Source organism: Heteronotia binoei, chromosome 3, assembly GCF_032191835.1.
Source record: "Heteronotia binoei isolate CCM8104 ecotype False Entrance Well chromosome 3, APGP_CSIRO_Hbin_v1, whole genome shotgun sequence".
Taxonomy (NCBI): Eukaryota; Metazoa; Chordata; class Lepidosauria; order Squamata; family Gekkonidae; genus Heteronotia; species Heteronotia binoei.
The window spans coordinates 176,357,527-176,379,255 of NC_083225.1; the positions used below are offsets into that span (position 1 = coordinate 176,357,527).

General features: G+C 44.3%; 1 protein-coding gene across 2 annotated transcripts in view; it reads right to left on the reverse strand.

Moving 5' to 3' along the window:
* Positions 1 to 21,729, reverse strand: part of DEUP1 (deuterosome assembly protein 1) — a 95,729-nt gene that overhangs the window by 64,458 nt on the left and 9,542 nt on the right. For both annotated transcript variants that reach the window (XM_060234946.1, XM_060234945.1), the window contains exons 3-5: positions 13,121 to 13,292; positions 6,980 to 7,075; positions 5,035 to 5,169 (exon numbers count right to left, since the gene is read on the reverse strand). In XM_060234946.1, coding sequence (XP_060090929.1) covers positions 5,035 to 5,169; positions 6,980 to 7,075; positions 13,121 to 13,292 — 403 coding nt within the window. The remainder of the gene's footprint in view (positions 1 to 5,034; positions 5,170 to 6,979; positions 7,076 to 13,120; positions 13,293 to 21,729) is intronic.

Consider the following 21,729-nt stretch of genomic DNA (forward strand, 5'->3'; position numbering starts at 1 on the left):
GAAGCTAAGCAGGGTCAGCCCTGGCTGGTGTTTGGATGGGAGACCACCAAAGAATACTAGGGTTGCTACGCAGAGGCAGGCAACAGCAAACCACCTCTGAACATCTCTTGCCTTAAAAACTCTCCAGGGTCACCATAACTCAGTTGCAACTCAATGGCCAAAAAAATAAAAGAATAAGAAAAAAGATAAACCAAAACTTAATCCCCTCCCCCCCCAAAAGGCTAACTGGATACAAACTAGGGGGCCCAATGTTAAAATAAACAAACATTAAACATAAATATATTATAAATATATAATATAATATAAATTATACAAAAATGCATGTATTCATTATAAATTATAAATTGGTTTAAAAAACAGTTATGGGCTAAACATAATCTCAATAAGCAGAGGTAGAATTCTAGCAGGAGCTCCTTTGCATATTGGGCCACACACCCCTGATGTAGCCAATCCTCCAAGAGCTTACAAGGCTCTTTTTTGTAAGCTCTTGGAGGATTGGCTGCATCAGGGGTGTGTGGCCTAATATGCAAAGGAGCTCCTGCTAGAATTCCACCCCTGTCAATAAGAATTTCAAATCGTACAATATGTAGAGTTAGGACCTTATGTGACTCTGAAACAGATGTGCTTCAGCCTACTGGCCTCCTTCCGTGGTCAAGCATAAATGTTATATAGCGGCTCAATTACTGCAATACTAATACTAATCAATATAGGACCAAACAAAAATTATGCTGAAAAAGAAAGGGGGGGGGGAAGAAAAAATTAATTATCAATTTGCGAACAATTTCTAATGGCATATAAAATTATGAGAATGGGAATTAAATTGCTTACTTCTGATAAATATCAGTGACTCAAGAAAAAGTAGTACTACATAGGCCTCATATGACATTGTCTTGTGTCCAAATAAGCTACATATAACCCTGATGGGGCTTCAATTATTTACCTGAAAAAGATATTAAACAAATTGCCTAATAGACAATTTTTATAAATACTGAACTTTTTTTTTTAATTCCATAGACTAAATTACCAAATCAAAGAAAGTGTAAGAATTACCATCCTATTCTGGTCCAGGAGATTCATTTCCAAAGGTAGTATGGAGCCATGTAATGAAATAGTGTATAGTGCAGAGAGACATACCCTATCCTGCTAGGGTACGGGATGATGTAATCAAGATGGATGATGCGATAATAATGGGGATGAAAAAAAAGAAGAAAAAACTTATCTTGCCAGTGTACTGTTCCCCAGGAGAAATATTGGGAAAAGGAAAAAAGTTTTAATAACACTACATACATGCTGAAAGAAAAACATGATGTTAAACATATCACCAATCCGCTTCCTCATTCAGGCCATGAAGGGTCAAAGCATTTAGGTTTTGAATCCAGTAGGTTTCTCTTGCTCTCAGACAGTAATTATCCCTGAGGAAATCGTTCTGTTTGTAGCCTTTGCGTATGTACATCTTTTTGTTATAATTCATCCTATAAAATCACCTGTCAGCTGTAAGTCCAAGTCTGTAATATATGTCAGGGGTGGCCAACGGTAGCTCTCCGGATGTTTTTTTTTGCCTACAATTCCCATCAGCCCCAGCCATCAGTCATGTTGGCTGGGGCTGATGGGAGTTGTAGGCAAAAAACATCTGGAGAGCTACCGTTGGTTACCCCTGATATATGTTATCCAATGCTCTGGTTAGACCTTACTTAGAGTACTGTCTTCAGTTTGGGCATCACAATTTAAAGGACGATATAGACAGGCTGAAACATGTCCAGAGAAGGGCAACCAAGATGATGAGGGGTCTGGAGACCAAGTCCTATGAGGAAAGGTTGAAAGAGCTCAGTAAGTTTAGCCTGGAGAGGAGACAACTGAGAAGTGACATGATAACCAAGTACCTGAAGGGATGTCATATAGAGGATGGTGTGGAGTTGTTTTCTTTTGCCCCAGAGGGTTATATCAGACCAACGGGTTGAAATTAAATCAAAATAGTTTTTGGCTAAACACTAGGACAGTTAGAGCAGTTCCTTAGTGGAACAGGCTTCCTCAGGAGGAAGGAAAACCTTCTATGGAGGTTTTCAAACAGAGGCTAGATGGCCATCTGACAGTAATGCTGATTCTGTGAACTTAGGCCGATCAGAGAAAAAGGGCAGGAAGGGTTGCATCCGTGCTTAGTTCTCATGGCCCTTTCTTACACACCTAAGGAAATGCTGATCGCCACATTAGGGTCAGAAATTAATTTTCTCCAGGTCAGCTTGGCCAAGGATCCTGGAGGATTTTTTAATTATTATTTTTGCCATCTTCTGGGCATGGAGCAGGGGTCACTGGGGGTGTGGGGGGAAGTTTTTGTGCATTTCCTGCATTGTGCAGTGGGTTGGACTGGAGGTCCCTTCCAACTCTATGATTCTACAATTCAATGTCCTTGTGATCCTATGTATGTAAACTGTAAAAAAGAGGATTTTTGAACACAGGAGCTATATTTGGTTACAAAGAAAAATGCTTCTTTGGTTCAGCACTACACAACCTTGGGAATGGACATACTGATAAACAACTGTGGTTCTGTGTTCTGGAAAAGATCCAAGCTCCTAGTCTGCAGCTTCTATGATAGAGGTGTCGAACTCATTTGTTATGAGGGCCGGATTTGACATAAATGAGACTTTGTCGGGCCGGGCCATGAGTGTCATAAAATGTAATGCCAGGTAGCGGACATATAAACTGTATAAAGAGGGCGCAGACAAACACATTTTTTTTAATTAAAACACTGGCACTCTAGCAATATTTTGTTTTATAGTCTGATAAATGTCATCTCTTGCTATGAATTATTGCCTCAAAAACTGAAGACAATGTCTGTGCTGTACCAATCTTGAATATGCTGTTCAAGTGTTGTTCAAGTGTGCACATCTGTAAGTTGCAAACCTACTTTTGATTTACAGACATTCATTACAAAGATCTCATAGTCAATGCTTTGAGCCTCAGACCTAGAGGAAAACATGAAGCAGCTGGGCATTGTGAGCTTTTGTACATATGTTGCTTCATGTGCTGGTCAAGATTATGTGAAGGCACCACGGCACAGACTGAGGGCTATGTGCTTGTCTACAAAACTAGGCTCCTGCTCTCTCCTCTTCCCTTTGGGAAAAGGGAGGGGGAGAGAGACGGAGCCAAGAAGGCTGCTTTGCTGGCCAACTGATTGCTGGGGAGAAACACAAAATGGCGACCGAACACAGCAGGCAAGGTAGAATGAAGCAGACAACAGTCAGTTGCTGGAGGGCCTGATTGGAGCCCTCTGTGGGCTGCATCGGGCCCGTGGGCCACATATTTGACACCCCTGTTCTATGATATCTGAGAGTAAGAGAAACCTATTGGATTCACACTCTAAAAACTCTGACCCTGCATGGCCTGAATGAGGAAGTGGATTGGTGATATGTTTAACATCATGTTGTTCTCTCAGTATATATTTATTAGAAGTAATTTATCATTATACAATTTTCAACAGATTTCTGTTCTTATAATTGTATACGCCCACTGGATATTGTATAGAAAGTAATAATTTTTCTTACTCCTCCCCCTTATGTTTCAATTGATCCTATATTGGTTAACATTAGTATTGCAATAATTGAGCCACTGTGTAACATTATTCTTGACCACTGAAGAAGGCCAGTAGGCCAAAACACATCTGTTTCAGGGTCACATAAAGTCCTAACTGTGCATATTGTACGATGTGAAATTTTTATTGAGGCTATATTTGAGCCTTGTGGTATCTATATATTTATGTTGAATCTTTCTTTTAACATTGCACCCCCTAATTTGTATCCAATTAACCTTTTAGATTAATAATTTAAAAATATTAAAAAATATTAACTACTTAGCCGTACTCTTTTATGGTACATTGGTATTTTATGGGGGGGGGGGGATGCTCCCTTTTGCTGTTTTTTAATGGACTGCTGCTACCTGTTATTTGCTGTTATCTTAAACTGCATTATAGCTTTTTACAAACCTGATTATGTAAGCCACCTCAAATCCAAATCATATAAAAATATAGACAGAAAAACCATTAATACATGGTTGCCAGCCTCTGGCTTGAATCTCCTGCTATTACAACTGACCTTGAGACAAGTTCAAGTGGAGAAAATGGCCACTCTGGAGAGTGGCCTCTAGGGCTGCCAGCTCCCACGTCCTAGCAGGGGATCCCCCAGCTGGTCAGTGGGAAAAGCCCCTCCCCTAAACAGGGACGTCACTGTGTGATGTCCCCGATGTGATGATGTCATCTGGAAGTGTTGTCATTGTGTTGGGGACATCGTGCAGAGATACTCTGGTACTTGGGCAAATTCTATGGTATTGAGGGCCAAAAACCCATAGAGTTTTGTTCAAAATACCAGAGCATTTCCATGCAACATCCCCACTCACCCTGGAATGCCCCCCAAATCTTCCTGCTGGACAGGCAAAGGGACACAGGAACCCTAGTGGACTCTATGACATTATACCTCAGTGAAGTTCCTCCCCTCCCCAAATCTCGCTCTCTTCAGGCTCCTCCCCCAAAATTTCCAGGCATTTCCTAATCTAGAAGAAGAATTGCAGATTTATACCCCACCCTTCTCTCTGAATAAGAGAGAGCGGCTTACAGTCTCCTATATCTTCCCCCCCCACAACAGACACCCTGTGAGGTGGGTGGGGCTGAGAAGGCTCTCACAGCAGCTGCCGTTTCAAGGACAACCTCTGCGATAGCTATGGCTAACCCAGGGCCATTCCAGCAGCTGCAAGTGGAGGAGTGGTGAATCAAGCCCGGTTCTCCCAGATAAGAGTCCGCGCACTTAACCACTACACCAAACCTAGGGCTGGCAACCCTAACCATTAACTTGACTCACCAGAATATTCCATTAAACCATGCCCACCACCTTCACCATTTTGCGATAGCCTCTGTGAGCACAGGGTTCAATAGGGTAAAGCGCCAGAACTGAAAAGGCCCCAAGCCTCATGGCCACACACATTTCAGGTGGAAGAAGGCATAAGTATGAGAGGGAACACAAGGGAGGGAGAAGGCTTGCTTATGCTTACCTCCAATTTCTGGTTTAGACAGCTCAGCTGAAATGGTGTTTCGTGGTTTTCTGTACCTTGCCTCTTCCCATGAGCTTTATTTTGTCTTAATTGGTGCAGTTGTAGCTTTTCGTAGCTTTGTGTCAGCTTGGCAAACTTAAAAAAAAGGGAAAGAAACAAATACCAGGAATATCTGATTCCTTCCTTAGCAGTTTTCATACTGAAGTCATAATTGGCAAAAGCAGCCAAGCTGAAACATTCTAATTAGCCAGTCTCTCTGACAAAGCACCCGTTTTTACAACTAAATGGTTAAGGATGAACACAGCTGAGCTTTCATACAACTGGTAGTGTTAATTAACTGCACAGTTAAGCACAGATTGACTTGATAGTTGTTTCCTGCAGCCTTGGAAAGGGGTTTCTTGCCCAGTGTTTGGATACATGGTTTTGCATTTGTTGAGTGCCATCTTGTGTTGACAGTTTTTACGGCTCTTTGCGATGAGAGAGTTGCATCAACTGGCTTATTGAAGATAGCTCCAAGCGGGCAGCCGTGTTGGTCTGAAGCAGTTGAACAAAGCAGGAGTCAAGTGGCACCTTTAAGACCAACCAAGTTTTATTTAGAACGTAAGCTTTCGTGTGCTCTCTAAGCACGCTTCATCAGACGAGGGGATCACATGAAAGCTTACGTTCTCAATAAAACTTGGTTGGTCTTAAAGGTGCCGCTTGACTCCTAAATGGCTTACTGAAGAACAGCGTTTGAGCCCAGTGGCGCCTCTGAGACCAACAAAGTTTTGTTCACGGTATAAGCTTTCGTGTGCATGCACACTTCTTCCGATACACTGCCCACACATATAGGCAGAGGGGGGAGCGGCAGGTTAACATACAGCACAACAAAGGTGTTTAACAGATGCAAGGACTGAACAAGGTTAGCTTATATGGTCACCATTCGTTTGGGCTTTCATTCTGGGGGGAAAAACATAGCGAAGGAAATGAAGATATCAAAGTAGAAGACTGATGGGCAGATGAACTCTTCTTAATTGTGGAATGCTGAGAGTAATTAACTAAGACCCTACTATTATGCTCCTTGTAGCAGCCTGATCAGGGCTGAGAAGAGCTTGCAGTTGCAGCAAAAAATGGCGACCGTGTTAGCGATGCAAGAGCCTCATTCCTTTGGTACTCGACGAAGCACCAAAAGAAGACTATGAAAATTTACAGCGAGCCTGTTCAAAGCAAGCCACCGAGGGCTGCCACCTCCGGGTTGGAAAATACCTGGATATTCTGGGGGTGGGGCCTGAGGAGGGTGGGGTTTGGGCAGGGGAGAACTTCAGTGGGGTGTAATGCCGCACAACGCAATTTCAAAGCGGCCATCTTCTCCAGAGGAATTGATTGGTATTCTGTCCTGGATGGTCCAGGCCAGCCTGATCTCATCAGATCTTGGAAGCTAAACAGGGTCGGCCTTGGTGAATATTGCTATGCAGAGGCAAGCAGAAGAACAAGAGATTGGATTGATACCCTGCCCTTCACTACCTGAAGGAGTCTCAGAGCGGCTTACAATCTCCTTTCCCTTCCCCTCCGCACAACAGATACCCTCTGAGCCGGGGTGGAATTCTAGCAGGAGCTCTTTTGCATATTAGGCCACACACCCCTGATGTAGCCAATCATCCAAAAGCTTACAATAAAGAACCTTATAAGCTCTTTGAAGATTGGCTACGTCAGGGGTGTGTGGCCTAATATGCAAAGGAGCTCCTGCTAGAATTCTACCCCTGCCTCTGAGGAAGGTGGAGCTGAGAGAGCAAAACAGCTTTGAAAGAACTTGTGGCTGACCCAAGGTCACATCAGCAGGTGCGCGCGGGGGATTGGGGAATCAAACCCGGTTCTCCCAGATAAGAGTCCATACCATCCAAAATCTGCCAAACTAACCTTGAAATATTGCAAGAAGTGTAAAATAGGAATCTGACTTTTTCCTTACTTGAGCTTTCAGGGCCTGAAACTCTGCATCGTAACTCTGAGCCATCTCATCTTTAGTCTTTTGCAAACTGTCCAGCTTCTGTTTTAGCAGCCCAACCTGTATAGGAGATGACCATGACTGAGATTACTGAATGATCACAAGCCTATACTAACCCACTGTTCATTGCCATCAGTGTTTCTTGAAAGAATGAGCAGGAAGCAGAGGATATGGTGCAGGTATTCCAACAACTGTATGGATTGCCTACAAGTCAGGACACAAAGTTGGGTGCTGGTTTTGACCCTAAAAGCCTGACACAACCCATGCCCACAATACCCTCAGGAACTTATTCTCCCATATGACCCCAGCACACACACACAAACACTTCCCTCCTCCAAATTAGATCATGTGTGGAGTGTGGATGCAAGCAATTCCTCACTCTGTGTGTGAGATCCATTAGGGATGGTGATGAGGGATACCTGCAACTTGTACGTTCCCATCTCCACCCACTGGCTGGATGCTGATGCTCCTACTCTCCATGGACTGCTTGTACACAAGCTTCTATATAAATATTTATAGTTGTCTGCAGGGCTTTTTTTATATAGAAAAAGCCCAGCAGGAGCTCATTTGCATATTAGGCCACACCCCTGATGTCACCATCGCTTCACGCAGGGCTTCTTTTTGTAGAAAACCCCCAGCAGGAACTCAGTTGCATATTAGACTACACCCCTTGATGCCAAGTCAGCTGGAGCTGTGTTCCTGTGCATTCCTACTCAAAAAAAAGCCCTGCTTGTATGGGGAACTGCACCCTGACCTAGATAGCCCAGGCTAACCCAGTCTCATTACATCACGGAAGCTCAGCAGGGTCAGTCACTATGTAGAGGCAGTGAGTGGCAAACCACCTGTGAATGTTTCTTGGCTTGAAAACCCTATGGGGTCACCCTAAGTTGGCTGCAACTTGAAAGCCAAAAAAAGGGGGGGGGGAATTGCACACACAAACGGGGGCTATACATGCAATTCCTTATCCCAATCCAGCAGCTCAGACTGCTTCCACAAAAGACCATAACCTCTAATTAGTTGTGAAAGAGACCAGACCAGACACAAAAAGCTGGGGGCTGGATTCAGTTCTCCCTTCTGAGCCAAACCGCTCACCATTGGAGTTTTATTTACTTTATTTCTCTGCAACCTCTTCAGATTTCTGCTCAAGGCAGCTTACAATTAGAACAACAATATAAAACATGCTTGTGCAGCCCAACTACTGTGCGCGCATTCGTTCCGCTGGACTGAAGACAATTCTACCGTTTTGCCCTCTTTGCCTGCAATGCTTATCAATATAACTAAAAGTAAAGTGGCTAGGCCTCATGCCAGTCCCATAACCAAGCCACTCACAGGTACAGATGGGATCCGAATCCTTGGGGGAAACGCCTTGTGTATACAGAATAAATCAACTGTAAATTAATCAAAAGAAAAAGGGTCCATATCCACCCAAAACCAGCCCAATGAGGACTGGACATGCTGTAGGAGATGTGGAATGTTCAGGGCACTATAATAAACTAAGGGCGGGAGAGGGGAATTTTACCTTCTCAAGCTCCTGAGAGCATCTAATATCTTAGATGGCATGGATAGTGTATAGATAGAGTCTGTACCTCGAAAACAAAAGGATAGTTGCAAAAGTGCTTAATTTATTCTGAGTGCCTGGATGCGGTAGTCCAAAGATTAAGGGGGAGCTGGCTGAAGGTGAATTCATCCAAGATGGAGGTCAGATGGCTGGGAAAGACTGAGAATGCTAGCTGGAGGATCACTCCCAGGACTTGATTGTGTCCAGCAGACAGATGTAGACTCTGCAAAGAGCCTTGGGGTGTGGTTGGATTCTGCGCTATTACTGGATAAACTAGTGTCCAAGTTAGCAAAGTCAGTGTTTTTTCACTTATGCCAGGCCTGCCAACTGGCTCTTTGTCTGTCAGATCCTGACTGTTATGTACTGGACTTTATGTCTGGCGGGCAGCTTTCGCGTGCCTGGGCGGCTGCAGGAATGCTACAGACTCTGGGATATACTTTGAGATCTGAACTTTAAAAGGGAACCAATGAGCAGTTCTGGCGCGAAGCTCGACTGCCGTGATTTGGTATGGGACTTTGGGGAGTGTTCTGGGACATGCATATAGCGGAGTTGTGGCCCCACCATTTTGTTCTGGAGTTACCAATAAAGCATGTTCCTGTTTTGAACATCTATGTATCGAACCCAGTATTTAACACCGCCAGATCGAGCCATGCAAAAGTCACCTCCAGATTGGAGTACTGCAATTAGTTCTACATAGGGCTATGCTTGAAAATGCTTCGAAAACTGCAGGTAATCCAGAATGCAGCTTCAGAGTTGCTGACTGGATTCTATGACAGGTGCACTGGCTATCAATTAGTCACTGGATCCCATTCAAGGTGTTGGTGTTAACCTTTAAAGCCCATAATAATGGTCTGGGACCCTCATGCCTCTGGGACTGACTCTCCCATTACACCCCCTCCCCATGATCCCTTTAGTCATCCCCTAGGTGCCTCTTCTAGATGCCTGGCCCCATGATGGCTTGCTTAGCTATCACCAGGAGAATGGCCTTCTCAGCTGTGACCCCTGCCCTGTGGAATGCACTCTCAGACTACACTTGTGCCCTGTTGGACTAGTTTAATTTCTGCATGGCATGCAAGGTTTGCCTTTGGAGGGTAACCACGTGTTTGAACTATTTTTATTAGTGGTATGCCAACAATCACATGTTTTACTAGTTTAATATTTTAATGTTTATTTTAATAGTTATTTGCTTCTGATGCTGTTTTTACCTGAATGGTTTTAATTTGTAAGTCACTGCAAGACCCTTTGGGTAAGCAGTGATTTCAAATCAAATAAATAAATAAATAAAAATTAAAAATCTCATTTAGCAGGGGCAGACAAACTCCACTCTGCTCACGTACTGTGGATTTTTTCCCCCATCGAATCAACTCAAGTCAGCCTTCATGGGCATAGATTGTCAGTTTACATATTATGTTAAAAGTACTGTCAAGAAAGCAAATAGAGAACAAACTGTAGGTACACACACACAATCTTAAATTATTTGTATTAGATCCTTTGGCATCGCTTTACAGCAGAATAAAGAAACTTGGCCATCTTCTCAATAACATCAAGAAAAAAGTCATTTAGGAGCCTATGAGCCTTGACTGCACCACAGCAATTCCTCATATTAGCTAGAATAGGATGTAAATATACCTGGTCACGGTACAGAAGGACATGGGTAATTGACTCAACACAGTTTTGTTTGCAAGGGCAGTATCTGGCTGAATAGGCTATTTTACTGAATCTGCCATATAGAACGGTGGAAAGCATAGCATTATATCTGGCTAAAGAAAAAACTCTACGTTGTTGTAGAACCTGTAAGGAGAATAATAAGAGAACTGCAGATTTATACCCCGCCCTTCTCTCTGAATCAGAGACTCAGAGCAGCTTACAATCTCCTTTATCTTCTTCCCCTACAACAGACACCCTGCGAGGTGGGTGGGGCTGAAAGGGCTCTCACAGCAGCTGCCCTTTCAAGGACAACTCCTGCGAGAGCTGTGGCTGACCCAAGGCCATGCTAGCAGATGCAAGTGGAAGAGTGGGGAATCAAACCCAGTTCTCCCAGATAAGAGTCCGCGCACTTAACCACTACACCAAACTGGCTTTCCGGTGGAAGGCATAGCATTACATCTGGCTAAAGAAAAAACTCTACATTGTTGTAGAACCTGCAAGGAGGATAAGTAAAAGCCATCTTCCCTACGATAAGAGGAATTACAAAACCCAGGGGGAAGCAGGTTTTATTAGCCAGACCATATAACTTCTGGCGCTCGGTATCAAGCCTCCTGTTTTTAATTTGCTGAAAAGCAGCAGTAGATATCAATAGATACAATGATAAGCCCATTTTTTAAATCTTCCCCTCGATATATGATATTGAATTTGACACAGAAAGCATTTGATGTGTAAGGCTCCCATGTTCTGAGTTGTAATGTAAGTGTAGCCAGAATGTGAATGTCATAAGCCATGCACAGGTTTCCCCTAAAGACAGACCAGTTTCTAGGCAGATTACCGCATACGAAATGCATTTCGGCCAGAGCCATCAAGTAACCGCCAGCTAATGGTAACCCCTTAGGGTTTTCAAGGCAAGAGTCTTCAGAGGTAGTTCTCCATTGCCTGCCTTTGTGTAGCGACCCTGGGCTTCCTCAGTAGTCTCCCATCCAAATCCTAAACAGGTCTGACACTGGTTAGCTTCTGAGAGCTGAAGAGACTGGGCTATTACACACTGTGATGTGAACATGTTATTCCACCGCTGAAGAGAGAATGCTGTCCCATGACCTGGAGCAGAACCGAAAATGTTAGTGCCACTCGATCATAAGAGGCTACGCCGAACTACAAAGTGGTCTGCTCCTTCAGTTTAAACCTTCCCCAGCCTAATTACTGTTGAGGTCATTACATTTCTGACTCTGAAGCTGTCAGCCTCAAGTCAAAGGGATTGTTTCATAATATGCAGTTTGAGGTTTTATGTCCTAAAGGTGTACAATTATATATTGAGCAGCTGTAGGAGAATGACTCAGATTATATGGCTCAAACTACAAAATGTATCTTATTTCTTCTTTTTATGGGGCAATAAAAAACCCTATAGCTTTTATAACTAGCAAAAATGAATTTGGTACTCATTTTTTATTTCTGCTAATGCTACAGAGTTAAATAGCTCAAAGGGGTCTATTTCGCTTAGGGTCAAAGAAGATATTAACCGAAGGTTCCAGGGACGTTTCCTCCCATTTATGTGTAAAATGGGGTGGTAGCATCTATTTGTAACTGAAAGCAAAGCACACAGGGAGAGGAATGACACCCTAACCTTTCCCCAATCTCAATGCATGGTGTTTCAAATACTTCAGAATTTTCTTCCATGCCCAGTTCCAATACCAGAAGCAAGCTCAGCTGGAATAAAAAAATGCTCAAAAGCCTTCCAAGTCAGCAGATCTGGTATTCCATATTATGTCAGACTTCATTCGGGGACTGAGCTGTTCTTCAAAGAAAAGCTTACTCTCCATATACAGTCCAGATACGAATGGTGGATCAGCCCAGCATTTGGTGCAAAGCACACCAGGTGTTCCCAGGAACAAGGAAAGGGTGACATGAAGGCACCCTAAAGCAGGAGTGTCAAACTCATTTGTTATGGGGGCCAAATCTGACATAAATGAGACCTTGTCGGGCTGAGCCATATGTGTCATAAAATGTAATGCCAGGTAGTGGGCACATAAACTTTATAAAGGAAACAAACAAACGCAATTAAAGATTTTTTTTAAAAAAAAACTTTAAATAAAACATGCTTAAAAGATTAGCACTCTTGCAATATTTTATTAGCACTCTTGCAATATTTTATTAGCACTCTTGCAGATATATTATCTTTTATACCTGAAGGAAGCAAGAGAGAGGGAGAAGGAAACAGACTTGCTCGTGGGCCTGCGTGTTTGACATCCCTGCCCTAATGCTTTTTGCAGATTAGATGAATGAATAAACCAATAAATGTGCATGATAAGAACACAAGAGCCATTTCTCTCAAAGGAAGGCTTAACACCCAAATGAGCGGTAGCAGACAAGCAAGTCAGACCAAGCCTCCAGTGTCTGTGTCAAAGCGTGTCCTATTGAGAATACGATTGTCTCTGGCGGGCAACTGTATTGGTCTGCAGTAGAAGAGCAGAGTTCGAATCCAAGGCCACCTTAAAGACCAGCAAGATTTCCAGGATATAAATTTTGGCTCTTGAAAATTTGGTGGTGCCATCAGCTTGCAGCTAACTTATGGCAACCCCAAGGCAAGAGGTGGTTTGCCATTGCCTGCCTCTGGGTTGCGACCCTGGATTATCTGGGTGGTCTCCCATCCAAATACTGACCAGGGCTGACCCTGCTTAGCTCCTGAGATCTGATGAGATCAGGCTAGCCTGGGCCACCCAGGTCAGTTTATACTGTTGGTCTTTAAGGTGCTCCTGGATCTAAACCTTTCTCTGGGTATAGGAGTGTGTCCTGCTTTTGTATTTTGATAAGCTGCACCAGAATAAGTACATTTACAGAGAACAGTCAATTAAGCAACTCTTCCAATTCAAGAGTGCATCACAGGAGATGGTCTACAGTACCTCTTGACCTTTCCGATCTAGCTTTCTTTGCGTATTTGCCAGTTCTTGATCCCGGATAGTCATCCTGACTTCTAAAGCCTGCATGTTCTTTTCCCATTCTCGTTTCTTGTTGTTTACCATTATGTCAATCTGATGCATTAATTCTTGAAGCTCAGTATCATGTGGGACAGATCTAAAAATACAAGGATATTTAAGAGTTGTCTTTTTTTTTTAAGTATAGCACACATAAAATATTCAGGTCACAGTGCTCGTTTCTTAAAAGAGTTGACCTACTTCAAAAAAATCACTGGAAAGATTCTGGGTTTTTTTCCCCCCCTTAGTTGAAGTTTCTTTGCCTTATCAGTTCTTCCCACAAGGATACATATTGTATCATACTGTTTGATACACAGGGGAAGGAATGATTCTAGCAGCCAATTCCATGTGCCTTAGGGTGAAAGCAAGCAAGTTCTGGAAGACCCATGCTTGTGTGAGTGTGTCAAGTTGCTTGCAATTTATGGCAACCTTGTGCATTAAGGACCTCCCAAACATCCTGTTGTTAACAGTATTTCTCAGGTTATGCAAACTGAGGGCCTTTATTAAGTCAATCCATCTCATGTTGGGCCTCCGTCTTTTCCTACTGCCTTCAGCATCATTGTCTTTTGCAGTAACTCTTGACCTTTCATAATGTGACCAAAATACAATTGCCTCAATTTAGACATTTTAACTTGTAGGGAGAGTTCAGGCTCGATTTAATCTAGTACCCACTTATTTGAGGGGTTTTGGTGGTCCACGGTATCTGTAAAGGTCTCCTCCAACACCACATCACAAATGAAACTACCCAAGTTTTATAATTAAGAGAGCCAGCTTGGTGCAGTGGTTAAGTGTGTGGACTCTTATCTGGGAGAACCGGGTTTGATTCCCCACTCCTCCACTTGCACCTGCTGGAATGGCCTTGAGTCAGTCATGGCTCTCGCATAGCTGTCCTTGAAAGGTTAGCTTCTGTGAGAGCTCTCTCCGCTCCACCCACCTCACAGGGTGTCTGTTGTGGGGGAGGAAAATAAAGAAGATTGTGAGTCGCTCTGAGATTCAGGGTGAAGGGCGGGATATAAATCCAATATCTTTTTCTTCTTCTTCTAAGTAAATAAGAACAGGAGCACACCACACAGCTAAAAAAAAACCTCACCCAAACCCCAAATTTAACAAAACAGAACAAAACGAACAAGCAATGAAGAGGTTAGTGGATTTACCTCTACACAAAATCAGTATCGTAAAAACCCTCAGGCATGACAAAATGACACCTTTATGATCCTCGAAATACTGTTTCCCCCCCCTCCAAGTTGACCTATGGCAGTCTTGTAGGGTTTTCAAGGCAGGAGATGTTCAGAGGTGGATTGACGCTACCTGCCTCCCCATAGTGACCCTGACCTTCCTGGGTGGTTTCCCATCTGAGTACCAACTAGGGTTGACCCTGCTTAGCTTCCAAGATCTGAGGAAATTGGGCTGCCAGAGTTGAGACTGCATGGGGACCAGCAGGATGAGGCCACAGGGATGGCCGCCAGGACAAGAAAGAAAAGTGCTGGAGGCTGGGGAAAGGGATTGAGGTGAGAGCTGGTGACTGTGGCCACAACTGGTGGCAGACCCAGGGAGGAAGAAAAGCTGAAACCGTCTGGGAGGGAGAAAATAGAATTTCCTATCCCTGACAACTCCTTGAGGTTTCTCCACTCGTTTTACTCTGTTTGCTTTAAGGCTTCTGAATTATTGTAATTAAGTAAAATCTTTTAAAAGTTCACATGATTCTTCTGATTGGGGTGGTGGTGCGCGCGATACTATGCAATTTCCAGACTGTAGCATTTCCTAATTAAGAAGGTTACTCATGCCAAGGAAATTAAGCAAAAGATGCCTCTTCTGCTTGGACTGTCCTTGGCATAATGTAATTTCAACAAGACATATAGGTCAATTAAGGAGCTTCATTACGAGCAGCAAGTCACATTATTGCTTCTTGGTTTGGCTAATAAACCAAAACGTTAGCTCATCAAGTGTCAAGCGCCACGATGGCCTTTAACAGATTTCGCTTATCCGTTTGAAAGAGCGTCTTGATGTTCTTTCCTTGTAGTCTTCTGGAATTGTTCCACAATACCGATGGCTTCACCCAAAGGTGGTGTTGCTTAAGGTACATGCGTATGGCTCTTTCCCGTTCTTCTCTCATTCCTGCCTGCTAAGTTTTTCTCAAACGCAGGAGCTCCGCCTACGCCATGCCACTGAGGTTAATAAGACTGCAGATGGTGAGAAACCAGGTTAGATTAAATCTATAGAAGTTATACATATTTAATTTTATTCGGTCTTCTGAGCCACTTTTCATGGCTGGCCTGCAGAGACGCTATTAATGACCGTGTCCTATTTAGAGGCGGAAGGAATAAATTTAGTGCATGGAAAAGACAACGGTCACTGGCCACCACATTCAACATTGTGGCTGACGGCACTGGCTCTCAGCCGGCTCCCTCTCCGGTCAGACACGAACAGAATGAAGAAGGCAAGAAAAAAGAAGACATGAACACAAGAAAAAAAATGACCAAAGGGAGGATCGTGAGAGAAGTGTATGAAATTATGCCTGAAGTGGGAAGAGTGGATAGAGAGAATGTCCTCTCCCATAATAGCAGAGCTTGGGGGAACCCAGTGAAGTTTATGGACTATAGCAGGGGTGGCCAAACTTGCTTAACGCAAGAGCCACATAGAATAAATGTCAGATGTTTGGGAGCTGCAAGACATGAACATCCAACGTCTGAGAGCCGCAAGACATTATCTATTCTATTTGTTTTATTTTATTCGATTTTTAGCCCGCCCTTCCCATAGGACAGGCTCAGCACAGGTTACATCATAAAAATGATCAACAATAAAAACAATACAAAACCAATTTAAATATATAACATCTAAAAGAAAGACTAAAATGGCAGGTTCTGCCTCACAGACGTGGCCTGTTGCCCAGGTCCAGTAGATCATATAGCACTGGGATGGAATGAAGGGAGAGGCCGTTAACAAGTGACGCCCACTGCCTCAGCTGAAAGCCTGGCGAAAGAGCTCTGTTTTACAGGCCCTGTGGAACTGGAGCAGATCCCACAGGGCCTGGGTCTCCAGGGGGAGCTCATTCCACCAGTCAGGGGCCAGGGCTGAAAAGGCCCTAGTCCTCGTCAAGGCCAGATGGACGTCTCTGGGGCCGGGTATTACCAAAAGTCGCTGGGTAAAGACCTCCAGGGCTCATACAGGGAGAGGCAGTCCCAAAGGTATGCTGGCCGCTGGTCATATAGGGCTTTAAATGTAAGCACCAACACCTTGAACCGGATCCGATACTCAATGGGTAGCCAGCGCAGTTCACGCAGCACAGGATGGATGTTGGAAGGAAGAAAGGAAAATAGATGGGAGGAGGGAGGGAAAGGCGGAAAGAAAGCAACTTTAACTTGAAATGCATTCTCCAAGTTACCACCTGGCATGGCTTGGAGGAGTGAAAGAAACGCCTTCTCCAAGCCAGCCAATGGGGCAGTGGGAGCTTTGAGAGCCACACAGTATGTGTGAAAGAGCCACAGTTTGGCCACTCCTGGACTATAGTTGCAGGACAGATAAAAACAGCTTACTCAGCAAACAGTTAAATTACGGAATCCATTGTCAGTGAACATACTGAGGGCCATGAGAAGAACCGTCTTTAAAAGGGGGTTAGGCAGATTCATGGAAGGTGGAGCCATCGATGGCTACTAGCCATGGGGATCAAAGCAAACCTCCGTGTTCAGAGGCAATAAACTTCTGAATCCCAGTGCCAGGAGGCAGCATCAAGGGAAGGCCTTGGCCTCTATGTTCTCTTTGTTGGTCCTCCAGGGTAACTGGTTGGCCACTGTGTGAGACAGAATGCTGTACCAGATGAACCATTGCTCTGATCTAGCAGGGCTCTTCTTAAGTCCCTACTACTAATCTCTTAGTACTCTTTACTGTCAATTTTGCACTAACGGCCTGAGAGGAACAGAACAGAGCAGAGCAGCTCTGATAAGCTGAGACAGCTGGAGAAGTTGCTAAGAATTTCTGCGTTTTGAAAGACTTCATTCTGAGGCTTGGGTGACTGCTGAAAAGGCTGAGTTGTGATAGCTGGGGAACTGCTGTACGTTTGGGTGAGTGGGCTAAAGGTGAAAGTGATTGATTGATTGATTGAGAGTAATTGTTGATGATTGCTTAGGAGTGGTCTGCTCCACCCTCTTTGCATTTTAAGCTGCGCCTTGCCAAAGGGCGAGAGCTAAAGGGCTCTTGGCCTGTGGCTCTTTGCCTGGGGGCTTCCTAAGGACCAGGAACCCAGATCCCTGATTTCCTTGTTCTCCCAATAAGGTAAGTTGACCTTCCAGAAGGGGAGCCACGTAAACAACAGCATTTAAAGAGGACTGTATATTTAATATATATATCATGAAGGTAGAATGCCAGCAGGGGGGTGGGGGCTTTCCAGTGTTTTGCACTGAGTGTCACATGTATGACTATCTGCCCACAGGACAGAAGTCTTGGGTGTGTGCTCGATGCAAGGAGCTCCTGGTCCTCAGGGAACGAGTTCGTACCCTTGAGGCCGAGGTGACTGCCCTGGAGAAGCAGAGACGGTCAGTTAGGCAATTGGGGAAGACTCTTGGGGGCGTATTAGATGAGCCCCACTCTGAATGTGGCAGCCCCGTTGCTGCCAGAGAGCGTGAGGGTCTAGAGGGAACAGGGCACCTTGCTGAGGATAAGGGGAATGCGCCCTCAGAAGGGACCTCTTCTTCAGTTGGTGAGCGGGTATCCTTTCGCGCCAAGGAACCATCCCTGGGCAGGGGGAGAGGGGGGGTCTTGGTAGTTGGTGATTCGATCCTTAGGCAAGTAGACAGCTGGGTGGCAAAACTGCGTATTGACCGTATGGTGACTTGCCTGCCTGGTGCGAAGGTAGCGGACATTACGCGTGTAGTAGATAGGCTGATAGACAGTGCTGGGGAGGAGCCTGTGGTCATGGTGCATGTTGGCACCAACGATGTGGGGAAATGCAGTCGTGAGGTCCTGGAGGAGAAATTTAGGCTGCTAGGTGGGAGACTTAAGGCCAGGACCTCCAAGGTGGCCTTCTCGGAAGTGCTACCTGTTCCACGTGCAGGGCAGGAGAGACAGCGCAAATTAGAAGTCTCAATGTGTGGATGAGACGATGGTGTAAGGAGGAAGGGTTTAAGTTTGTTAGGCACTGGGATGCTTTCTGGAACAAGCCGGAGCTGTACAAAAGAGACGGTCTCCACTTGTCTCCGGATGGAACCAGGCTGCTGGCGCTTAAAATCAAAAAGGTGGCAGAGCAGTTTTTAAACTAAATCTTGGGGGAAAGCCGACAGGAGATGGAATGTCTCTGGTTCGGGAGGACTCGTCTCAAAGAGATGAAGGGTTGGCTTCTATTTTTCTACCGAGTAACGGATCAGAGTTGTCCACTGTGATGGTGACAAACAGTATGGACTGTCTGCTAGAGTCTCGAGGCGGCAGGAGAGAGGTGGCGGGCCTAGCTTGCTTGGGAAATTATAAATGTTTGTATGCAAATACTAGAAGTGTCCGAAGTAAAATTGGTGAATTGGAATGTTTAGTGTTGGGAGAAAACATAGACATTGTGGGAATTTCAGAAACTTGGTGGAATGAGGAGAATCAGTGGGACACTGTGATTCCTGGATATAAGTTATATCGGAAGGATAGGGAGGGAAGGGTTGGAGGTGGGGTGGCTCTGTACGTCAGAGAGGATATACGGTCCAGTAAGACTGAGGTCAGAGAATTAGATTCCCTTTTAGAAATGCTTTGGGTTGAAATAGAGGGCCCAAAAGGAAATTTAACTATGGGAGTTTGTTATCGCCCACCAAATCAAAAGAGAGAGGACGATTATAATATGATGGAGGGATTAAAGATAGCGGCTAAACGTAAAAACTGTGTCGTAATAGGTGATTTTAACTACCCGCAGATTGATTGGGTCAATATGTGTTCTGGTCGAGAGAAAGAGATTGAGTTTCTTGATGCTCTCAATGACTGTGCTATGGAGCAGATGGTCTCAGAACCTACCAGGGGTGGGGCGATCCTGGATCTGGTCCTAAGTAATGCCCAAGACTTGGTGAGAGACGTAAAAGTGATTGCGCCGCTTGGGAACAGTGACCATAATGTTATTGATTTCACCATTTGTATAAATAGGGAGTTGCCCAAAAAGACCGCCACAACCACATTTAACTTTAAAAGGGGTAAATTCTCTGAGATGAGGAGGCATGTGAGGAGGAAACTGAAAGGAAAGGTAAATACGGTCAAAACCCTTGGGGAAGCTTGGAGACTATTTAAAACTATAATCCTAGAAGCTCAGATAAAATACATACCACAAGTTAGGAAAGGCACAAACAGGTATAAGAAGAGGCCAGCATGGTTAACAAACAAAGTAATGGAAGCTGTAAAAGGTAAGAAGGACTCCTTTAAGCGGTGGAAAACCAGTCCAAGTGAGATTAATAAAAGGGAACACAGGCAGTGGCAAATCAAATGCAAGACTGTGATCAGGCAGGCAAAAAGGGACTATGAGGAGCATATTGCAAAAAACATAAAGACCAACAATAAAAATTTCTTCAAATATATTAGAAGTAGGAAACCAGCCAGGGAAGCAGTGGGGCCCTTGGATGACCATGGGGTAAAAGGATTACTGAAGGAGGATGGGGAAATGGCTGAGAAGCTGAATGCATTTTTTGCCTCCGTCTTCACCGTGGAAGATGAGAAGTGTTTGCCCGCCCCAGAACCACTAATATTGGAAGGGGTGTTGAAAGACCTGAGTCAGATTGAGGTGACAAAAGAGGAGGTCCTACAACTGATAGACAAATTAAAAACTAATAAGTCACCGGGTCCGGATGGCATACATCCAAGAGTTCTGAAAGAACTCAAAGTTGAACTTGTGGATCTTCTAACAAAAATCTGTAATCTTTCATTGAAATCTGCCTCCGTTCCTGAGGACTGGAAGGTAGCAAATGTCACCCCCATCTTTAAAAAGGGTTCCAGAGGAGATCCGGGAAATTACAGGCCAGTCAGTCTGACTTCAATACCGGGAAAGTTGGTAGAAACCATTATCAAGGACAGAATGAGTAGGCACATTGATGAACACGGGTTATTGAGGAAGACTCAGCATGGGTTCTGCAAGGGAAAATCTTGCCTCACTAACCTGTTACATTTCTTTGAGGGGGTGAACAAACATGTGGACAAAGGAGACCCGATAGATGTTGTTTACCTTGACTTCCAGAAAGCTTTTGATAAAGTTCCTCATCAAAGGCTCCTTAGAAAGCTTGAGAGTCATGGAGTAAAAGGACAGGTCCTCTTGTGGATCAAAAACTGGCTGAGTTATAGGAAGCAGAGAGTGAGTATAAATGGGCAGTCTTCGCAGTGGAGGACGGTAAGCAGTGGGGTGCCGCAGGGCTCGGTACTGGGTCCCATCCTCTTTAACTTGTTCATAAATGATTTAGAGTTGGGAGTGAGCAGTGAAGTGGCCAAATTTGCGGATGACACTAAATTGTTCAGGGTGGTGAGAACCAGAGAGGATTGTGAGGAACTCCAAAGGGATCTGTTGAGGCTGGGTGAGTGGGCGTCAACGTGGCAGATGCGGTTCAATGTGGCCAAGTGCAAAGTAATGCACATTGGGGCCAAGAATCCCAGCTACAAATACAAGTTGATGGGTTGTGAACTGGCAGAGACAGACCAAGAGAGAGATCTTGGGGTCATGGTAGATAATTCACTGAAAATGTCAAGACAGTGTGCGTTTGCAATAAAAAAGGCCAACGCCATGCTGGGAATTATTAGGAAGGGAATTGAAAACAAATCAGCCAGTATCATAATGCCTCTGTATAAATCGATGGTGCGGTCTCATTTGGAGTACTGTGTGCAGTTCTGGTCGCCGCACCTCAAAAAGGATATTATAGCATTGGAGAAAGTTCAGAAAAGGGCAACTAAAATGATTAAAGGGCTGGAACACCTTCCCTATGAAGAAAGGTTGAAACGCTTAGGGCTCTTTAGCTTGGAGAAACGTCGACTGAGGGGTGACATGATAGAAGTTTACAAGATAATGCATGGGATGGAGAAAGTAGAGAAAGAAGTACTTTTCTCCCTTTCTCACAATACAAGAACTCGTGGGCATTCGATGAAATTGCTGAGCAGACAGGTTAAAACGGATAAAAGGAAGTACTTTTTCACCCAAAGGGTGATTAACATGTGGAATTCACTGCCACAGGAGGTGGTGGCGTCCACAAGCATAGCCACCTTCAAGAAGGGGTTAGATAAAAATATGGAGCAGAGGTCCATCAGTGGCTATTAGCCACAGTGTGTGTGTGTGTGTGTGTGTGTGTGTGTATATATATATATATATATATATATATATATATATATATATATATTTGGCCGCTGTGTGACACAGAATGTTGGACTGGATGGGCCATTGGCCTGATCTAACATGGCTTCTCTTATGTTCTTATGTTCTTAACGTTAGAATGTACAAATGACACAGCCAAAATGAGCTAACAAAGAAAGGAGTCAGAAAAGAATTCATTTTGACTGAATGGAGAATGGTCGTTAGCAGTGCAGATCCATGAAAGAAGAGGTTATGG